Source organism: Parus major, chromosome 3 (genome assembly GCF_001522545.3).
Source record: "Parus major isolate Abel chromosome 3, Parus_major1.1, whole genome shotgun sequence".
NCBI lineage: Eukaryota > Metazoa > Chordata > Aves > Passeriformes > Paridae > Parus > Parus major.
Genome location: NC_031770.1, coordinates 27,892,443 through 27,912,478, shown reverse-complemented (window position 1 = coordinate 27,912,478; position 20,036 = coordinate 27,892,443). Strand labels below are relative to the sequence as shown.

The 20,036-nt window shown below is 41.0% G+C and overlaps 1 protein-coding gene across 3 annotated transcripts in view; it reads left to right on the top strand.

The window, feature by feature from the left end:
• Nucleotides 1–20,036, top strand: part of SUPT7L (SPT7 like, STAGA complex subunit gamma) — a 20,381-nt gene extending 345 nt beyond the window's left edge. For all 3 annotated transcript variants that reach the window (XM_015622055.2, XM_015622056.1, XM_015622054.3), the window contains exons 2-5: nucleotides 200–855; nucleotides 9,566–9,890; nucleotides 11,336–11,573; nucleotides 14,843–20,036. In XM_015622055.2, coding sequence (XP_015477541.1) covers nucleotides 443–855; nucleotides 9,566–9,890; nucleotides 11,336–11,573; nucleotides 14,843–15,105 — 1,239 coding nt within the window. In that variant the 5' untranslated portion in view covers nucleotides 200–442 and the 3' untranslated portion in view covers nucleotides 15,106–20,036. The remainder of the gene's footprint in view (nucleotides 1–199; nucleotides 856–9,565; nucleotides 9,891–11,335; nucleotides 11,574–14,842) is intronic.

Genomic DNA, 20,036 nt, shown 5'->3' with positions numbered 1-20,036 from the left:
GCGGGCTTGGGTTGCGGGACAGCCAGGGGCCCGGGGAGAGAAAGACGGCGAGTGGCGGGCAAATCGAGTGCGGCTCCCGGAATTTCTCCACGCCGCGGGTCCCGCTCAGCGAGGCCTAGGTGGGCCCACACCAGCCCTTGTTACACACAAACAATTTCCGTCTCACAAGTGCGTTTGTTTCTGCCCCCTCTCCCCTCAGGAAAAGCCGCGATGCGATCTGTTAGCTGCCAGAGTGGCAACCTGATGAAGACACTGCGTTGCCCAACGAGGCACTGAGCGACAGCCAGCTTGGCAGCCGTAATTTGAGTTGGTTGGAACGTCATCCCAGCTCCAGTGTTTCTTGCTGCCCAAAGTGCCTTTCCCTGCAGCAAGAGTCCTTTGTACCCGCAGCACTTGGTAGCCTTCTTCTGGGCTCTGAGCACGACAGGTGACCTACGTAAAAATGCTGCGATACTGGGGCGAGATCCCGGTTTCCTCCAACCAGGCCAACCGCAGCTCCTTTGACCTGCTGCAGCGTGAGTTTCGTACTGTGGAAGTCCAGGATCCTCCACTGCACCAGCCATCTGCGAACAAACCCCGTCCGACCACCATGCTGGACATCCCCTCCGAGCCCTGCAGCCTCACCATTCACACCATCCAGCTCATCCAGCACAACCGGCGGCTGCGCAGCCTTATCGCCGCGGCTCAGGCTCAAAGCCAGCAGCAAGCAGAGGGCATAAAAACCGAAGAGAGTGAACCTCTGCCATCTTGTCCGGCCTCCCCACCTCTCCCTGATGACCTGCTTCCTCTGGATAGCAAAACCCCCAAAATGCCATTTCAGCTGAGGCACAGTGACCCAGAGAGTGATTTCTACAGGTGTGTTGGTATTTCTTTAGGTCAGTTCTCAGCTGAAGGAAAGCTGAATGTTTTAAAATATATGTTGATTCCCTTAGGCTGAAGGGTCAAGTAGTTGTATGTAAAGTATAAAACAGGCTTTAGAAAATAAATACTTGGATTTTTCCTGTGTGAATAAATGCATGTTGCTTGCTTTGGCTTCCTGTCTGTAAGATGTGGATGTGCAGTGCTTGTCTTGTTAGTGCTATGCTAAATGCGTGTGCATGGTTTTGTCAGTGGTTTTGGTAGTTTTAGTTACAGGATGTGAAGTCTATTTAGATTACTTAAAACTAAAGTTCTGTTACTGTAACTAGAAATTCAGAAAACACATGACTAGGTTTTGGCTATTCAGCTGTAGGTTCTGAAAAGATGATTTGATAATGTATTTGTAAGATTTGAGTGACCAAGGACCTATGACATAGTGAGTATCACATTGCACCCAGTTTGGTGGTCTTCCAGTCAGACGTGGAAATGAGCAGAAGTGAAGGGAATTCTTGTTTCTGCTACCGGCTGCACCAGCTGGAGAGAGTGTAAAGAAAATTTGTTCTGCTTCTACCTCTGCTGCCAGCCTTTGATTAAATAATATTGCTATCACTGCCTGTCTGTCTCTCTGAGAGGCATGAATTTCACAAGGAGGTGTTGCATTTCTTGCAAGATCTTACACTACTTTGTAGGTTATGTGCGTTTAAATTAAGGGGTTAATCCTTGCTACCATGTGCACTAATGAACGTTTTGAGGGAGAGGATAACACATGCTAGTTTTAAAAATAGGGTAAATGTGTACCAACGAAATATAATTTATCAGTGAAATGCCACTGAGATGTTTAATGGCCTGAGGCTGTATAAAATGCATTTTATTGGAAGACGTTGCATTTGGTAACAGAGTCTCTCTGAACCATAGGGTGATTCTTTAGTGCTGTTTCTGGAGGAACACCATCATCCTTCTCAGAAGATACAAAGTAGTTAGGAGAGAGGGCTTGAAGGGAAATACAGTTGTGTGAGAGTAACCAGGGCTTGTGACTCCTGCACCGTGGCCCTGCGGATTGTAGAACTGAGAGGTGTTGTTCTGTCCTCCTCAGTGGCTTCAGCTTGAAGTTAAGTTTTCTATGGCTCTGGCCATGTTTTGAGGGCTGCTTTTTCTTTTTGTTGTTCTTTCCGAGTTTCTGGGGTCCGGGTAAAGAAATGTTATTTAGTGGTCAGCCACGTGGGGGAGCGTGAGGACTACGTTAGAAGGACCGTTAGAGAGACAGTTTTGAAATGAAATGTTTTGTGGCTGACAGAGTGGATTTATAATGAGCTGCACTGTATTCTAGAATTTAATTTTGTGCTTGCTAACCCAAACACATTTATGCTTTTCCAGAGGGATGCCTTTGAGTCTGTTGCTGCATTTTGTTCTTAACTGTTTTAAGACACACGAATTAAGAAAAACAGCTGTTCTATAGGTGCTGTTCTAGTAGCAGAAATGAAGTTCTATGAGTTGCTGATGCTTCTGAGTGTGTAAAATCGAATTAAAGGAAGAACATTCTTCCCCCTGGTAAAACATGATAGTACTTAATTCTATGCTGCCTTCTGAAGTACAGTTGTCAGAATTACAGTATTTGAATAAATCCATATTTAATTCAGTTTTTTTGGTCAGTAGCTTGGACCCAAGAAAAGTAGCAGAGAAGTAGTGTATAGGTACATTTAGATACAGGAAGAAAGGACAGTAAGTGGCCATCCTGAATCAGATCACGGTTTTAGTTAATGTAGGCCTGTTTTCTGTTTCCCTGTTACTCATTTTCATTCTTTGACACACTGTCCTCTTGGCTTTTATTTTGTTATCTCCAGAATCCATTTTGGTTTTCCTCTGCCCTGCCCCACATGTGTAACCCCTATTTCATTGTATGATGAGGAAGAGGCAGAGCTTAATTTACAGCTATTTGTGAGTTGGTTTGGTCTTATCAATCCCCCAAGTCTGTAGTAACAATGGTTTTATAATCACTACACTATTCCTCTCCTACAGTTTTTCAGACAGTTTATAAATATGTTAAAAAAAACATATGATAAATATGTTGATTCTGGCACAGATCTCCCAGGGAAGATCCGGACTCCAGAGTGGAGATCTCTGACCTATTTGCTTATCAATAGATTTGGAGGACTCTGGTAGGTTTGTGAAGCAAGGTTTTACAGTTTAAAAAAGCTCTCTGGGTTCTTTCTGAATGTAACATATTCAGTTGTGTGTCCTCTAGTTCTTTGAATTTCCCTGATGCACCAAAACATATCCATGCTTCCCAGCCTGCAGTTTTCCACATCTCTTCTGAAGGTATTAAAGGAAAATGTTTTCACATTTTTTGTCTTCTGGTCCTCATGGGCCAAGGCAGTTTAAAGCAAGAGGTGACTCACCCCAGCTATTCAGCTATTTCATCCTTGCATTCCTTTAGTATTCTTGGATGAAGTACCATCTGGTCCTAGTGATGTTACAGTTCTTGGAATGCACAATAAGGAATTAATGTTTGGTTTTTCTTGGTGTAGAAATAGAAAAGAAGCTTAAAGTGTAATTGATGAAAAATTAGTAAGGAACTATAGACTTGAAACTACCATTTTGACAGGAGACTCTTACCATATAACAGCTACTAGCTTTTCCATCTTTCTTTGCTTAGCTTCCTCAGATTAGCATGCATCCATCTTCAAAAGAAGCCTGACCTACTCAGCTGCCTCTTCTTGTGTGTGCATATAGCGTGCCAGTTTTGGGTGGGGACACAAAAACTCCACAACTCGTGATCCAAGTGCTCATGAGACAAAACAGCCTCGTTTATTATTCAGAACTCGCTTAAATACCCGATTCAAATTTCCCGGGCTATTCAGCCATTGGCTGATATCTCTCTCCCTGTCCAGCTTCCTGGCCAGTGGTGTGCTTACTTCTCAGCTTGGATGGGGCTGGCCGAGGGTCCCCTATAACTCATCCAGGGACATGTTTGTTCAGGCATGAACCAGGCCAGCGATATTGGATTTGTGTTATGGTCAGATGGGTATGGTCCTGTCCAGGCCAGCTGTACTATGATAATACTGTTACAATTCACCCTTTTTGTTTAAATTAAAAAATGTAAAATGCTCTCTGTTATGCTGTCAGCAAGGACCCTTTGCAGGTAGAGTGACAGGAGACAGCATGGGTCTAATTTGAATGAGGTTTTCCACTTAATTTGACAAACCTAGTTCTCCTCAGCTAGCAATGTGTTTCATGTACTAAACTGAGTTTGCAACACTCACTCCCAGGGCTGGTTAAGTGAGATCACAATCCTTCACCTAACATGCCAGAGATTAACTAATTATAGCTACAGTTTAACAGTAAAAAACCAAGAGACTATTTAGAACTGAGATTATACCTTAACTCTATAAATAAGAAGCAAAAACCAAAAAACATTCAACTTTTAGAACTGTGAGAAAAAAACAACAGAAAAGCAACTTGTAAACAAACAGAGTTTTTAAAATTAACTGTCTTTTCAAAAGTCTCAGATTTTCATGAGATAGGTGAATAGCTTGTTTTGGTTACTCTTCTTCATTCTTCTCCACCATATCTGTTGGGGTACTGTCAGGAGGATGCTGCTTGTGGTCCCAGGCAGGATGAAGGGCAGGTCCTTGAGATGTTCCTTGTGGAATGGACTTGTATGGACAGTTTATTTTCACATGGCCTTGTTGTCCACACTTGCAGCAATGAGGTGTTAGTTTAATAGCAGCTGTAATAGAATTAGCTAACATATCTGTGTTATGAGATCCATTCCCAACCTTAGCACATGGTATAATAATTTCCTCTAGAGTTGTATTCTCTTTAGGTAATGCATTTATAATCTTTCTACAGTCTTGCTTTGCATTATCTCGTGCCAATTGTAGCATTAATTGACCCCTTGCCTCACTGTTTGTGATCTGCTTTTCCATAGCATCTTGCAAATGTTCTATGAATTGCATATGTAATTTGTTGGGGTTTTGTCTTATGCTTGAATAGGTTTGGGTTGGCACAGACAAGTTCATAATTTTTGTTAGAGTCTGCATTGCTAAGTTCTTCACTTGTGCTAGGATTGCAGAGTTCAAAAGAGCCTGGGTTTGGGGATCCTTCATGGGGGGCAGTCCCATGAGTTGAGGGATCCCTGCCCCACAACATGGGTCCTGCTATGAAGCTTTTGAATTTTTTCAACTCTGCATAGGATCTCCAGGCCATTTCAAACATCATATACTGCACTGGAGCACAGATTAATTTTGCAATGTGCCTCATATAATAGGGAGTTAATTCACTAGCAGTTACAAATTGAAGCATATTTGCTGCAGCAGGAGACCCTAGCCCATGTTTAGCAGCCAGCTGACGTAGCTCTGAAAGGACTTGCCAGTTAAAGGTTACATATTTTTCAGGTGTTGTGCCATTACTTCACACAACTGGGAATGCTCCAATTGTTCCCCCTCCCTGCTGCTAGCCCTCTTCTGTTGATAAATACATGGGTGCAGAGATCAGTTCAGCCCCCTCTATATCCTTGTTTTCAATTGCCTTTTGTTTTATCTCCATCTAAAAGATCAGCGGATCTCAAGTGGGGATGGTTTCTGCTCCGATCATCAATCAGTGGATTTGAAGCTGCTGACAGCAGGATTGTATGGTCAGATGTGTTATGGTCCAGTCCAGGCCAGCTGTACTGTGACAATACTGTGTCAAGTGCATGGCTGGGTTCTTAACTGATTTCTCAGTCATTTGATCATTTGCATTCCTGGCCACGCTGGATTGCATTGAAAGGTAATCTGTATACAAATTTGTGAGCTTGCAATGGGAAGACAGCTCTTGCCAGAAGGACTTCTAGTGAAAAAATGTCTGTACAAAAGTAGAGAAGTACATGTCAGTGGGATAGCAGTTTTAATGTAGGGAGGGATTTGGAGCAGCAGTAATTAAAGTGGGCAGAAGACACTTTCCTTGATGATCTAAGTGCTTTGGTTTAGCCCATTTCTAAGCTGATTGGTCTGGGTTATGCCACTGGGACCCAATTCATTTTTGCCATTATCTATTGAGTAATTTCTTTTCATACCTGTGTAGCCTTCTGTAGACATAGCAGAGGTGTTTAAAAATAGGCTTACCCAGGATGTGGTGTAAAAACGCTCTTTCCTGAAAGAAAACAACTTTCTTGTTTGAGTTATTGTGTTGTGTTCTTTGGTGCTCTCTGACCAGTGTATCTTATTTCTGGAATGTTCTCCTTTATTTTACTGCTTTGGGGAAATGGCTCTAAAGCAGCCTTGTTGCAGCTCATTTGGTCGAAATTCAACTTCACAGCGTAATGTTTCATCAAACTGTCCTGTTCAAAGGAAAAACAGTCCCTCCCTCCATCTGCTGCTAGCTTATACTCACCTAGGAAGGAGCAGGGCACTTCAATGCATTCCTGCAGTTGATTGAACCTCAGCTACCAATCCTTGAGTTGACTTAGCGTGTCCCCTGAAGACAATTATGTGAGAAAGGAACCATGACCTCTCCTTCCCTCTAAGAAAAACAGCCTTACAGGAGAGGAGCTTGGAGGAACAGGTTGTGCTGCCTTTGTGGGGTGGCTCGTTGTCATTTAACTGACTGACACAGAAAGTGGGCCTTTTGTGAGTTCTGAGAACTGACTAAATCAGAAAATAAGTCTGGTTGGTATAAATGGACACTATTTTCATGTCTTCTCTTGTGAAGTGCTGAATGGTTTTGGTAGTGGTGGGAGACACTGGTCTTTGGGTCTAATGAATTTGTAGCTTGACAGGTAGATTCTTGTCGGGAATATAATCTATTGTTGGTGACCCATTTATATAATAAATAGTGCTCTGTTAGAAATATGAAATTGAAGAGTAGCAAGTTGTCCAGTATTTGTGATAAATTTCATACTATTTATCCTGTAGAGGAGATTGCCTCCATGTCACAGGCCTAATTCCCTGTCCTGTTAATCTCTGGTGACAAAACTGCAGGGATTAAAGCACTCATGTTTACTTATAGATATATGACTGAGCCTTTCAGGAAAAGAACTAAATGCTGCAGGGGGTGGTATTCTGTGTAATGATAATATGTAGATGGGTGCTTTTTCGGTGCTGACTATCTGGATGAAATCTAAGACAAAGGCTCTTTAGCTATGATCAGGGAAAAGAAGTTTGCTTGTCCTTTTTGGAAAGGATTGACATTAGATAACTGCTTTCAACATAAATGTGTCTATATGACTGTTTTTATTCATGTGCATTCTTACCAGAGGGTACCTGGAGGTGATGAAGAAAAATTATTTTCTTTGTTGGCTTCTATTAACATCTACAGCAACATTTCAATTTTTGCTCTCTGTTCTGGCTTTTAATCATACTTCTCTGTTGTTTATTATGAGAAACTGGAAAACAAGAGAAGACAACTTAAGAAAAACAAGCCCAAATTGATTTGCCTTACCAAGAGCAAGAGATGGAGATTTGGATTTGAGTACAGTACCTAAAATGTCTTTCCTTTCTGTCTTTAATTGATTAGACCTCAAGTTGATTATATGCCTTCCAGCATAGTGACCTAGCTGCATTTTAATGCTCACAATTCATTTATTTTCCTCTAGGAGTTTAAAAGAGACACAATATTCTCTCCTCCTTCTGAGAAGTGATATGCATTACTGAATGGTTGTTTTACTCTACTATGCAAGTGGCTATGTATCATGCTTGAGATTACCAGAATCTGTGTAATTTAAGTTTGTCCACAGTGTTTTTAGTGAATGTCTCTGTATTATTAGTAGTCCAGCATTTAGTTTGGAAAGCATAAGATGCTGTCCACTGCTGGCTCCTGGATAGTGAGGTATGTCCTTTATATAAAAAAAGAGATTCTTTTTTATAGACATGAATTTTAAAGACTTTTTCTGGTTGATTTTTTTTTTTTTTATGGTTGTTTATTTCTGTTGTAAACTCTTGGTCCTGGTGCTGTGTGAGGCATATGGCTGTTTGTGAACTTCAGAATTCTGCTGCTGAGGTGGAGGGGGGAGTGAGTGAGATGTAAAAATAGTGTGGGTGACACTTGGTTTATAAAGAAGCTGATGATCTTTTAATTAATTTTGTCAGGGTGCCTGCTGTCTTCTTTGCAAAGTAGTTACATAACTGAGTAGAAATTGGAATGCTAGTCATTTTCCATCAGTTTATAACTGGGATGAATCCGTGAACTGAGATTCACATACTGTTCTTAATATCTACTTAGAAATGTGATCATATACCACTTTTAATATAGTGTGATTTCCTCTTTATTTGAATAATCAAAAAGTGTTGCACTGGCATTCTTAAAAATAAATAATTTTCATCCTGATAGCTCTAAGTTTCACATTCCTTTTCACTCCACTTTCTTACTGCTGTGTTTTAGTGGTTTTACTGCTGTGTTTTTCTGTGTGTTAGCTCTGAGGATCAGGGGAAGCTGAGGCTCTGTGGCCCAGCTTCTCAGTGAGACCGAAGGGTACCTCATGGAGAGACAGAGTAGTGAGAATTTTATCAAGCCATCAATACTGTCTGTGTGCTGTTAAATCAGGTCCTTCTGCTGGAAAGAATGTGGTGATACACAGGTAATCTAGGGTAACAGCAAGGAGAATCTCTGTGTGCAGTATAGAAGATGTTGGGAGAAATTGATCAGAAACAAATGAAGAATGAAATTGTTAGCTCAATTCTGCCCCTGGTGCTGAATGGAGTTTAAAAATTGTATGAGTGTCATACTTTGCAGTAATGGAATTTGATTTTTTGACATCAGCATTTGAAGTCCCTGTTACTGATACGGGCAAATAGATTACATGCACTTAATTGTAAGTTGAGAGATCTGGTAGATATATGTTTCCTTATCAGAGGCCTTGCCTTAACTCCTCTGGGGAATATCTATTTGTTAACTCACGTGGATGAAAAATTTGGTTGGCTGACTATAAGTGAATGATATTTGAAGTGCTCATGTCAGTTGTTCTCTATCTCCTCCATCCTGTGTAGTCACTCCTTCCTGCTTAGCAACAGAGAAGGGAGATCTTTAACCCAAGACCAGGGAATGGTGCTTTATGGCCAAACTTCTCCAGGTCTCCTCCCAGAGTCTTGTGTTCACATCTTAGGTTGCATTTGGGGATACTTTCTTCAGTGTCATGCTTAGTGACTACGGGAAATGAAGGGAGAGAAGCAGTCTTTTTGGCTACAGTGTACCTCTAGGAAATGTGTGTCCCATTTTGTGCTTTTTTATGTGTGTCTTTTGCTTTAGAAATTCCAATCTTGTCTATCCCAGAAGCCTTTGTATCTAACTATTAGGCCTGTGACATCAGAGATAATAAGGAAGAGCAATGTAATTAATTGAAAGGGGAAATTATTTGCATTCATGTTATTAAAAATGCCTTTTTTTATTTGTGTCAAGGACCCATTTAATTTACATCTCCAGGAGAAAAGGTCTTGGATGGGAAGGGAGATGCTTAAGGGTTCAGAAGATTTGCATCCCACATTCATGAATCACCCAAAGAATCTTGTAGCTTTAGAAGGAAAAATGAAACTTAGAAGTGCTTATTTGGAGGGAGGGGAAGAAAGAAAAGCAGATAAACTAGTGTTCATATGTAACAGAGAAGCTGTGGAGAGCCCCAGATCTCCTCCTTTCCCTTTGTACACTGCCTTGTACAAAGGTGATATATTGACAGTATCCCTTCAACTGATACAGTCCTTCAGATTTTTGTGCTATTTTTGTCTTTTCTGGTTTTTAGAGGAAAAGGGGAGCCAGTGACAGAGCTGAGTTGGTCCTCCTGCCGGCAGCTTCTGTACCAGTCAATGGCCACCATCCTAGCACACACGGGCTTTGAGTGCGCCAACGAGAGTGTCCTGGAGACCCTGACAGATATCGCCCATGAGTACTGCCTCAAGTTCACCAAGCTGCTGCGCTTTGCTGTGGATCGAGAAGCTCGGCTAGGACATACCCCTTTCCCTGACGTCATGGAGCAGGTCTTCCATGAAGTGGGCATTGGCAGTGTGCTCTCACTGCAGAAGTTCTGGCAGCACCGCATTAAAGATTATCACAGCTACATGCTTCAGGTGAGAAGAGCATTTGGGACCTGGTGGGACCAAGAAATGTACCCCCAGTACAGTTTCTTATTCCTGGGGCAAGTCCTGAGTCTTACTGAGGAGAAATCTGACTGGAAAACATCTTGGGTGTAGAGAGGAGTCATCAAGGGAAAGAACAGGATCTTTTTGACTGGAAGACAGAGCCTCTTATTTGTCTTCTTAGTGAGACTAAGGATGGTCTACTGATGACGTGCCTGAATTTAAGAAGTCCCCCAGCTCTTGAATTACCCAGTCAAAATTATCAAGTAGAGGTAAAATCAGAACAGACTGATTAACTGAATTTTCTCCTTTAGTGGGATATGTGACTGGTTAACATTTTGGAAAACATGTAAGCAGACATGAATTTCTAGGCTGTAGAGTGGTTTGTGTTCACTTAAACAATGAGTGACTTCCTTAAGCTTTCAGAGCGTAGGGTAGTATTTTGATCTGAGTTGTCACACAGATGCTACCTTCTTCTTATGTAAGAATAACATCCTGAAGAGTTTTCTTGGTTAGAAACATTCCTGCTCAAAATACCAGTTCTTCATTTTTGTTCATATGTTTCTGTTCAGATGTTGTGTCCTTTTGGAATCTGGGTTTTCTGCATCATTCTGCTGCTGCAGTTCACTCTCACCCTGCAGCTGATCATTGTCTTAACAATCATTGTTCTTTATGCAGGACTGAGGTCCACAGTAGCCCCTTTAATTGGAAGTATATCTAGAAGGGAGAAATAGGTTTGCAATTATTTTTCCTCCTTGCTTCTGCTGTTAAAAAGTCTTTCAATTTTCCTGAGCAACACTGACTGTTGGATTTTAGTTGTATAAACAAGTATTTGTTAGAAGCAGATGAAATCTGAAATATTTAATTGTTTACTGTTGTTAAGTTTTTGGAAGCACAGAGTAGTTCTAAATCTCATTCCTGTATTTGTGTCAGTTCTGTAACTTGAGAAAATATCTGTGTTTTTTGCTGTGAATTTGACAGAATGTACTCAGGCTTTGCCCAGTGGTGACTGCAGGGCTGCTGATGATCTGAGGTGCTTGGATTTTAATGCTGGGGTGAATTTGTTACTGGAGGATGGGGACAGTCTTATACACGTAAAACCAAAGAGTAAGACTGAGACACTTTGCTTTTGTTTCACTCTATTTACATTTCTGAGCCTCATCATCTCTGTTTATAAAATGAAGGTGATCATATTTATCGCTCAGATGTTTGTGGATTAAACCTCTTATTCAAGTTCCTTGTTACAGCACAGAAGGTGCACTTAAAGGGGAAAAAAATCTCTTATGTAGCTGCTAAGTTGTTTACTTGTTCATTTGGGTCAGATGTTAATAATGTTCAGGGAACAGAGTGCACTCTCTGTTTTTGTAATTGCCATCACAGCCTCTGAAGTCACTCTCACCTTTCTGGCCTCTTTCTCACCTGCTGATCTTTGACAGGTTAGCAAGCAGCTCTCTGAAGAATATGAGAAGATTGTCAATCCTGAAAAGGCAGCAGAAGACACAAAACCTGTGAAGATTAAGGAGGAACCTGTTAGTGATATCACTTTCCCTATAAGTGAAGAGCTGGAAGGAGATCTGGCTTCTGGTGACCAGTCTTTGCCTGTTGGAGTTCTTGGAGCTCAAAGTGAGCGCTTCTCTGCCAACTTGGAAGTAGAAGCTTCCCCACAGACTTCAGGTATGGGTTTCTTGCTTCTCCTGGAAGCAATCCTTCGGCAGTTCCATGTGATCTTGTTTCTCCTGGTTAGGTCTGGATTTGTGTCCAGAGATTCATATTCCTGCAAATTTGAAAGCCATGTTCCTTACACAGTTTCGAAATATGAATGGTACTTGGTGCTGGCCTCCATATTCAGAAGTTACCCTGTGTCGTTCTGATTGGGAACGGCTGAAAAGAACGACACAGACTCTCAGGGAGTCAGAACAAGAGGATCCTTTAGTTTATTGCTTGCAGGCCTGCTTTATAGACAGATATGTGGAAAGTACAGAAAGGAAACTCTTATTGGTTAGTAAACTGCTACATTACCATCATTGGTCAGTGGGGTACACCACCCCCCTGACTTTCTCCTGCAAGGAAAACAAGGAACACATAACAACACCTGCAAGGTTGTTTTGTATTCCTGAGGATTGTTTTAATTCTTTCTTATGTCTTTCCCAGACTACTTTCTCAGGACCAGCCTGAGAAGCTGTACGGCCTGTAATATGTACAGGCACTGTCAGAATTTAGCATCCATAACCCTGGTAATGACAGTCACTGTTTTATGAAAGCTTGTCAGTCACTTACGTGAAATGGGCTCCTGGGAATCCCTCCTAGCATCTCTACCCCAAAGCCTGCTATACTTGGCTGAGGCCATGGAAAGTGAAATGGTGAGTGAATTAGTGGGGTTATGGAGACTGCACTCTTTTCCTCAAAGTGCCATCCCTTGATGGCATTGAAGCACACTGATGGCAAGCATAGGAGAATCTGCTATGACTGTGCCTGCTCTATATCTACATAGAACTTTTATTCTCTTCACTGTTCAGTGAAGCTGAACGTCCTGGAATGAAAGAGAGGCAGTTTTGATTTTGCATAGAACTGTCTGAACTCTGGAAGTCCCTGTAATAATAACTGTTTCACTTAAAAGTCTGGTTAAAAAACAGTGGAGCTTGGCCTCCTATTAACCCTAAGTTAAGTAGCATATATAGTGAGGTTAGGGTATTACTGAGTCCATTAGTTTTTTTGCATTGTGATGAGTTTCAGAAAACATAAATCCATTTAATGTTTTTCTGAAAGCTCATACTGTTTTCCATATCACCTCTGAAATGTGACGTTTTTATTTTCCATATCACCTCTGAAATGTGACATTTGCAATTTTGTGGGACAAGGAACAGCAGATTCCTCTGGCTCATATAGAGTTGCTAGTGATTCATCTGGAAGGCTTTGTATTAGCATCTACCACTTGAGACCCAGAGGTTAGCACACTAGCTGTATATTAAATGCCTCTTGCTTCTCTTATACAGAATTGATGTTTTCTAATTAAGAATACAAGTGCTCTGTTCCTCTCTGAAAATCCCTCTTCACTTCACAAGAGCCTTTGGAATCTCATCTGTGAGAAGTTCCAGTCTAAACCTTGGCAGGCTGGAGAGTTGTAATATCCTGAGGAAGAAAAATCTGCTGCAATTAGAACACAGCCATCTCGCAGGGAGGGCAGCGAGGCTTCAGTGTCTGAGGGCAAAACTCTCGTTATAGTCTTACATGTTCTTCCTGTGTTTTTGTGGATGTCTGACACTGCAGTTGTGAGCTGGCTGCTTACTTTGATTGCAGTTGGAGAAATGGAGGCAAAATTGTTCCTTGTTCCTCTGCCTCTCAGGACAATGTGAAGATTAGCTTATTTGTGAAGTACTTTGAAGTTAAAGTGCTTTGAAGATGAAACATCCTGTGTTGATGCTTAAGTACTTTTAGTCATTAGTGACACTCTTAGTGACAGGTGACAGAGCTGAAAGGAGTAAGGCTGAGCGATGAAGAGCAATTGATGAAGGAAAGACACAGTTTATTGAACAACTTTGATTATTATGTAGACTGGAGCTGTAACTCAGGAACTGATATCATTTTAATGATGTGTCCATTGTTGTTGAGAGGGATGTGTTTACTTATGATTAACGTAGGAAAGACTCCCATTAAGGCAACTGAGCTAATGTAGGATGTGTTATCAAAAAGGTCTCATAAACCTTTATTTTGGTTAGGCTGATCTGGAAAAGATTCCTGACTTCTTCATGAAGGAGAACTCTTGGCACAGACACGTGTTGGAACATTTGTTCTTTTTGTATTTGTTACAAAACAAATTGTGTTCTCTTAGTGTTCTATTAATAATGGCCAGTTGTTACTAGTACATTGATAATAGGTTTTGGTTGTGTTTTCAGACTGTAGCCATGCTCTTTGAGACATGAAGTTTGAAAAAGTTACTAAAAATGGTTTCCTATTTTGTTTGTTGTTTTTTCAGTGGGTCTTTTTTTCTTGTTTTTGGTTGGTTGGTTTTTTGTTGTTTTGTTTTTTTTTAAATTTTCCACATGAACTTAACCCCACACAAGAGAGAGAAAATTTCACAGTTTATTCAGTTCTGGTCTGTTTATGCCCATCTCAGCAAGGAGACCAGTTAGTGTATTTTTAATAGGATTTTTGTCTCACTTTAAACTTAAACAGAAATAACGCAGTCTGTAATTACTTCTATTGGGGAGAAAATATTTGCTATTATCAAAGAATATGGTTTGGTAATCTTGTGCAGAAAATCCTCAGTCTGTGCTCAGATTGCACCCTAGTACACAAATGTTTTATAATAAAATAAGATGGGGAGAGCTGTTTCCCAGCAGGGCATCTGTGAGGTTGAACCAAAAGGATTTCTTTCCATTCTGCTGAAGGACGGAATGAGACCTGTGGGTATTGAGTAGAAGGTGGCAGGCAGGCAGGTGGATGACTGCAGCTTTGATGTCCCTGCATTTCAGTGTTGAAAGTGGTATTTGGGGCCATTTATCTACCTACTTCTCTGCCTGCTCACTGCACCTCCCCTGCAGAAGCCCAGGATGTCTGATAGTTGCAAGGACCTCCTAATGACTTCTGGACTGCCTCAAAGTCTTGCTTACGCAGAGTCTAGTCCATGTGCTCTTGGTGTACCCATTGCTGTTGGGACAGTCCCGGAGAGTGATGTGAAGTTGTTTGTCATGGAGAAAATCACATGGAGGCTAACAGTGGAAGGATACTGTCACATTTTTTGGAGTGGCAATTGCTGGGCTATTAAATAAGTCAACAGATATTTTTTATTGATCACAATGTTTCATTTGCTTTCCCCCAATGTAGTTAACCTGTGGCTTTGCTTTTGCTCCATCTCTACCTTTGCTGCTGTTCCATGTGTCTGTGTGCTGTTTGTGATTTATCTTTTTTACTCAGTTACTACTGTGTGCTTTTTCCTTTTCTAGGGACTGAGGTGAATGCTTCCCCACTGTGGAACTTGGCACAGGTTAAAATGGAGCCACAGGAAAATGAGGAGGCTAATGTACATGGCCACGGTGTCCTAGGCAGTGATGTCTTTGAGGAACCAATGTCAGGCATGAGTGAAGCTGGGATGCCACAAAGCCCCAATGGCTCTGAGAGCAGCTATGGTTCTCATTCTGCTGACAGCCTGATGGGATCCTCACCCGTCTTCAACCAGCGATGCAAGAAGAAGATGAAGAAGATGTGAAAAGGAACGGTCTTTTTATTTAGTCTTTATAGTGTGCAACAGACAACTTGAAAGGACCTAGAAGAGTACTGTGATGATTCCAACACAGGGCTGGCCCCAGTGTGTGAGGGACCTGCATAAAATTACTACGAGAGGTTTGATGTGTAGCTCCCATCTTTGCTGGCTTCTGTATTCCATCCTGATTTATGAGACTGAAGATCACCCTTTACATTTGATGTTGGCATGGCTTGCTTTGGCAGATTAATGAAGAATGTGCCCATGAAAAGTAGTTGTGAGGAGATTTTCTAAGTTACAGAACTGTTGAATAGTTTGGTTTAAAGGGACCTTGTGGCATTTCTACTCCAGCCCATGCCCAGATCTCAGCCAGTTAGAGCAGGTTGCTAAGGCTTTGTCCATTTGAGTTTTGAGTATCTACAAGGATGGTGATGCCAAATCTTTCTGGGCAACATTTTCCCATATTTGGCAACTCTGACAGTAAGAAAAATAATATATTTGCATCTAGTTGGAATTTCCCATGTTCTAGCTTGTGTACACTGCCTCTTGTTCTGTCATTGTTCATCTCAGAAGAGTCTTACTGCCTTCTCTAACCCAGTTATTAAGGGATTATATACAATGAGATCTCTTTTTAGCCTTTTCTTAAGTGTGATAAAACCATGTTGCCTGAGCTCTCTTACTAGTCCTGTGCTCCAGCCCCCAAACCAGCTCTGTGACCTTACACTGAAATTGCTGCAGTGCCCTTGTAAGGGGGGAGCAGAAAAATGGATGCCATCTTCCAAACACTATCTCACAGTTGCTGAATAAAGAGGAACAATAATTTCCCTCAGTGTGCTAGCTAGCTGCTTGCTGACTGTTGTGGTCAGCAAGAGTCCTAAGTCACTGTATTTTAGTTGGGGGAGCCATCACTGATGATGTAGCAAAGGTGCTGTAGTGTGGCCAGCTGTAGTGTCATTAGCCAGCTCCCTCAAGTGCCTTCATGTTCAGCCTATAGGTTTCAATGGGCCTAAGTTCTCACTAACTCAGTCTTCCTCTGCTGTAGGCAATGCTTTATTCCTGCGTGCTGCTAGGAAACTTGAGGATCTGGCAGGCCTTAAAGCAGTACTTGCAGTGAAAACAGGTGAAAAACATGCTGTGTACATGAGCCTGAAAGTACAAAAAGCATCCTTTGTTACCATATTACTTTCATTGTTGAACAGTAAACTGTATTTTCTTTAACCTTCCTTTTGCTTCCAGTGTATTTAAAGAAGCCCTTCTTCTTGTTTCTTACCAGTTTCAACTCCAGCTGAACTTTGGTTTTGCTAATTGTCTCTGCCTAGTTGGGCTGTGTCTGTATCTCTGCTGGCCAGCCCATCCTCACTTCAACTTCTGTGTACCCTTCTGTTTGTGTTTGAGATCAGTCAAGACTTCTTTAGTCATCTGTGCTGGCCTTCTGTGATGCCTGTTCTACTTTCTGCTTGTCAGAAAGGACTGATTTTTTACTTTGAGAGGACTATCTTTGAAGATAAAGCAACACACTTGGGTTCCTTTGGGTAGCCAGGACAGAATTTCCCTTGTGAAATTCTGTTGTGACATTCCTTGAATAAACCAAAATATGTTAATCTAAAGGTGCAGGACTTTGTCTTGTACATGGTTCTCAGGAGTTTAATTGCCATAATTCTATGTCTTCTGCAGCCAAGACATTCACATTCTCAAATGCTTCCTTGTTGGAAACAAGACCAGCAGAGTTTACTCCCTAGTTAATTATTTGATCATCTATTCAGGGAAGTTGATGGTGGTTTTCTGGAGAGAATGAAATAGCTTTTACTAATGGTGTGAGCCTGTACTGGCAGTGCAGACTTTTACTTTGCTGTCATTGGATTGAGTGCAGCAACTTCAGGCTGGCTGAGCTTTCATATTCAAGGTTGTTATCTTGACAACTTAGTCTGAAACAAAATCTATTTTGCTGCTTGCTTTTATGGCTCAGCCAACTGATGGCATTTTTTTTTTTTTTTGTTCTGCACAATCCTCAGTTGATCAACTCAGTCTTTAACTTGATTCAGTGTGTCTCTGTCTCAAAAAAGCTAGAATGAACATGAATCAAGAATGAACAGCCACTTAAACTGGCTTTATACCTGTAACCCCTTGAGATGGTTGAGGGAAATTCACCAAACCTACCATTTATCTTTACAATTGCAGGTTTATCTTTTGAAAGAATGAGCTCCAGGCATAGTAATTTTGTTCCTGTATAATATGCCTTGCCTTAGTTTTTTTCTTTTTCCTAATTGTATTTCTCTTCCACTTTATAGAAGTAGAGTCCAAATGTAAAATTCCTCAATGTCTAATAAGAATGCATGACCATAGCCTTTTATAGACAATGGAGTTAAAATTGTCTATCACAGTTTTAGAGGTCTCTCCTGTGTGGTAAATTCTCACCATTTTAAGCTTAATCAGTAGTAGAAGAGCATACCAGGAAATCTTTATTTTGATTCCCCCTGAGTCACCATTAGCCAAGCTGCAATGTCCCTGTTTTCTTAGCTGTAAAAAAGAATAGTAATATTTGCCTTTTAGAAGTGTGTTTGAGATTTAGTTACTCTGCAAGAAAAAGGCACAGTAATCATTCAGAGACCTGTAAGCTTTTATTCCCCTTCAGTTGGACTGTTGCTGGTTGGAGGATGCTTAGATGGTCACTGAAATGTCCTGTATAACACAGATGTTAAGCAAACCTGCTGATCACAAAGAAGTACAGTACAACTCTGCTGTTCAACTGCCCAGGTACAAGGAAGGCATTTGCGGTGGTACCTTCTCAGTCAGCTCTACATATCTGCATCTGAGCTTGTTCCTTTGGGCCACACTTGCAGCTGAAGAGAAATAATCATTCTTAGGTCACTGTCGTTTTGGTCTTGAGACAGAAGTATAAAGCAGGTTGAATGAATGGCATTTTTAGAAATGTCTGTTTTTCCTTTGTGTACTCAAAAAGTGAGTTCAACTTGACTACCTCAGCTGAAGACATCCACACTGTCAGTGTATGAGTTAAGTGATGTGACTTAAACCTTTCCTGGATGGGAATCAGAGACTTTCTTCTGCTAGGCCAGTGCTTTTTCTTTGCTGCACATTTACTAGAGCTTGGTGTTCACATGGTAGGACAGGTCTAAGAGCGGGCTGCCCATCTCAGCTAAACCAGCAGATCTAGCATTCCCTACAACACACAGAATGTGCCGGGATGGGGCCTTGAGGCTCATCCTGATTTGCCCCTTTTGTCTTTGATGCTGTGTGAGAACACCTGTCATTGAGCCTTTCTCTGTAGGTGCTTTGCCAACTGGTTGTTGTAGTAGTGTTCTTGCAGCCAGGGCACTTATGTAAAGTCCATTACGCTGTTTTCAGGAGCCAAATGACAGTGATTGCTGCCAGCATTGCTTGCTCATTTGCAAGATTTCAAGTGGGCTAAAAATGAAAATCTAGTATTCTCCAAGGCTTTGGTTAAACCTCCAAAGCGTTAATCTTAAGTGCTTTCTCTGTATTGTTCATGTGCAGATGTTCTATCTTTTGTGATTATTTTGTTTCACATCCCTTTCCCACATCGATTTCACCCTGTAACACACACTCTGCAACAAGCCAAGCCTGAGTGCTTCAAGTATATTTAAATACAGTGCATATTCACTGTCTTTTGAGTCAGTTGTGTTGTTGCAGTGTAAGGGAGAAGTGCTATTGATTCTGTGTGATGCATATTTATGCAGAAGTGAGAAACCCATCAGCATCACTTATGCACTTAAAAATGAAGGTAGAAAAATAGCTGTACCTCCTGTTCCCCCACTAAGGGGTGCTAAGGGTTGCAGCTGACTTCTGTGTGCTTGACATTTCTTTTTATGCATGTGGAAGCTTTACCTTCTGTGTGAGCCCTTTGCCTCTGAACAGTTTTAGTTCTTAGATTTACAGTGGTGTTCATCATGCATGAAATAGTGAAATTTAAAAACTAGCTCACAAAGTCAGACACAGACCATATGCTCTTCTGATGAATCAAATAAGATACTGCTAAGTGTTAATGTAGCCTTGGGCAAGTAGTTGTGTTCATTGACCATGTAATCCCCAAATTTTAAACCAGAGTGAAACTATGCAGTGGGTTAGAATGAAGCTCTGCTCTCACAGTTGCTTGTTTCCTGATGAAGGCAGGTGAAGCACTCTGCTGACCCACCTGCTTCAACAGTCTGCAGCTTTTACAGTTCTTTCATCTTTCTCTTTCCAAAAGTGGGTGGATGAAAAATGGGAATATTGAGTATTGACCATGTCCATATCCAGTACCACTGATGTCTTACAATGATTTATTTTGCCATGATTGAAATTGGTAGGAACTTTGATATCAATTTGGAGAGCAAGATCTAAAAATTATTTGGCTTTTGAAGTGTTTTGCATAGGAATCATAGAGAATTGTAGTTGAGAGTGCTGTGTATCATATTCCTTTTCCCCTCTAGCAATACCTTTTTATTCATTTTGAAGAGTTTTGCCTGGTATCCAGTAAAGTTCACTGTATAAATGGCAGTGTAACAATTTATGTGTACAGCTTTATGTCAGGCTACACTACCTAGTGATTTAATTCCAAGGCCATCCATGCCAATTTGAATATGCATAATGCTGTGCAGAAAAAGAGATGTTTCCTGCATAGAAATGTACAATTTAAAAAGAAAACAGGAAAATAAGATTAGATAGGGTAGGTGAGGCCAATCTGATTATGTGCTCAGTTCTGAGACTAATGCACATGTTATGTGTGAAGGATATTTTACTTCAAATGTTTTTGTACATGCATGTGAAAGAAATATGTAACTTTGCTTTGTGTTTGTATGGAACAAAATTACTTGGAAATATTTCAGGGTTGTGGTTTTTTTTCCTTTGCTCTCCTGGAGAGAGTTGTTTTGTAGTTTTTAAGAAAATAAATAAAACTATTCAGAAATAAAAATTCTAAA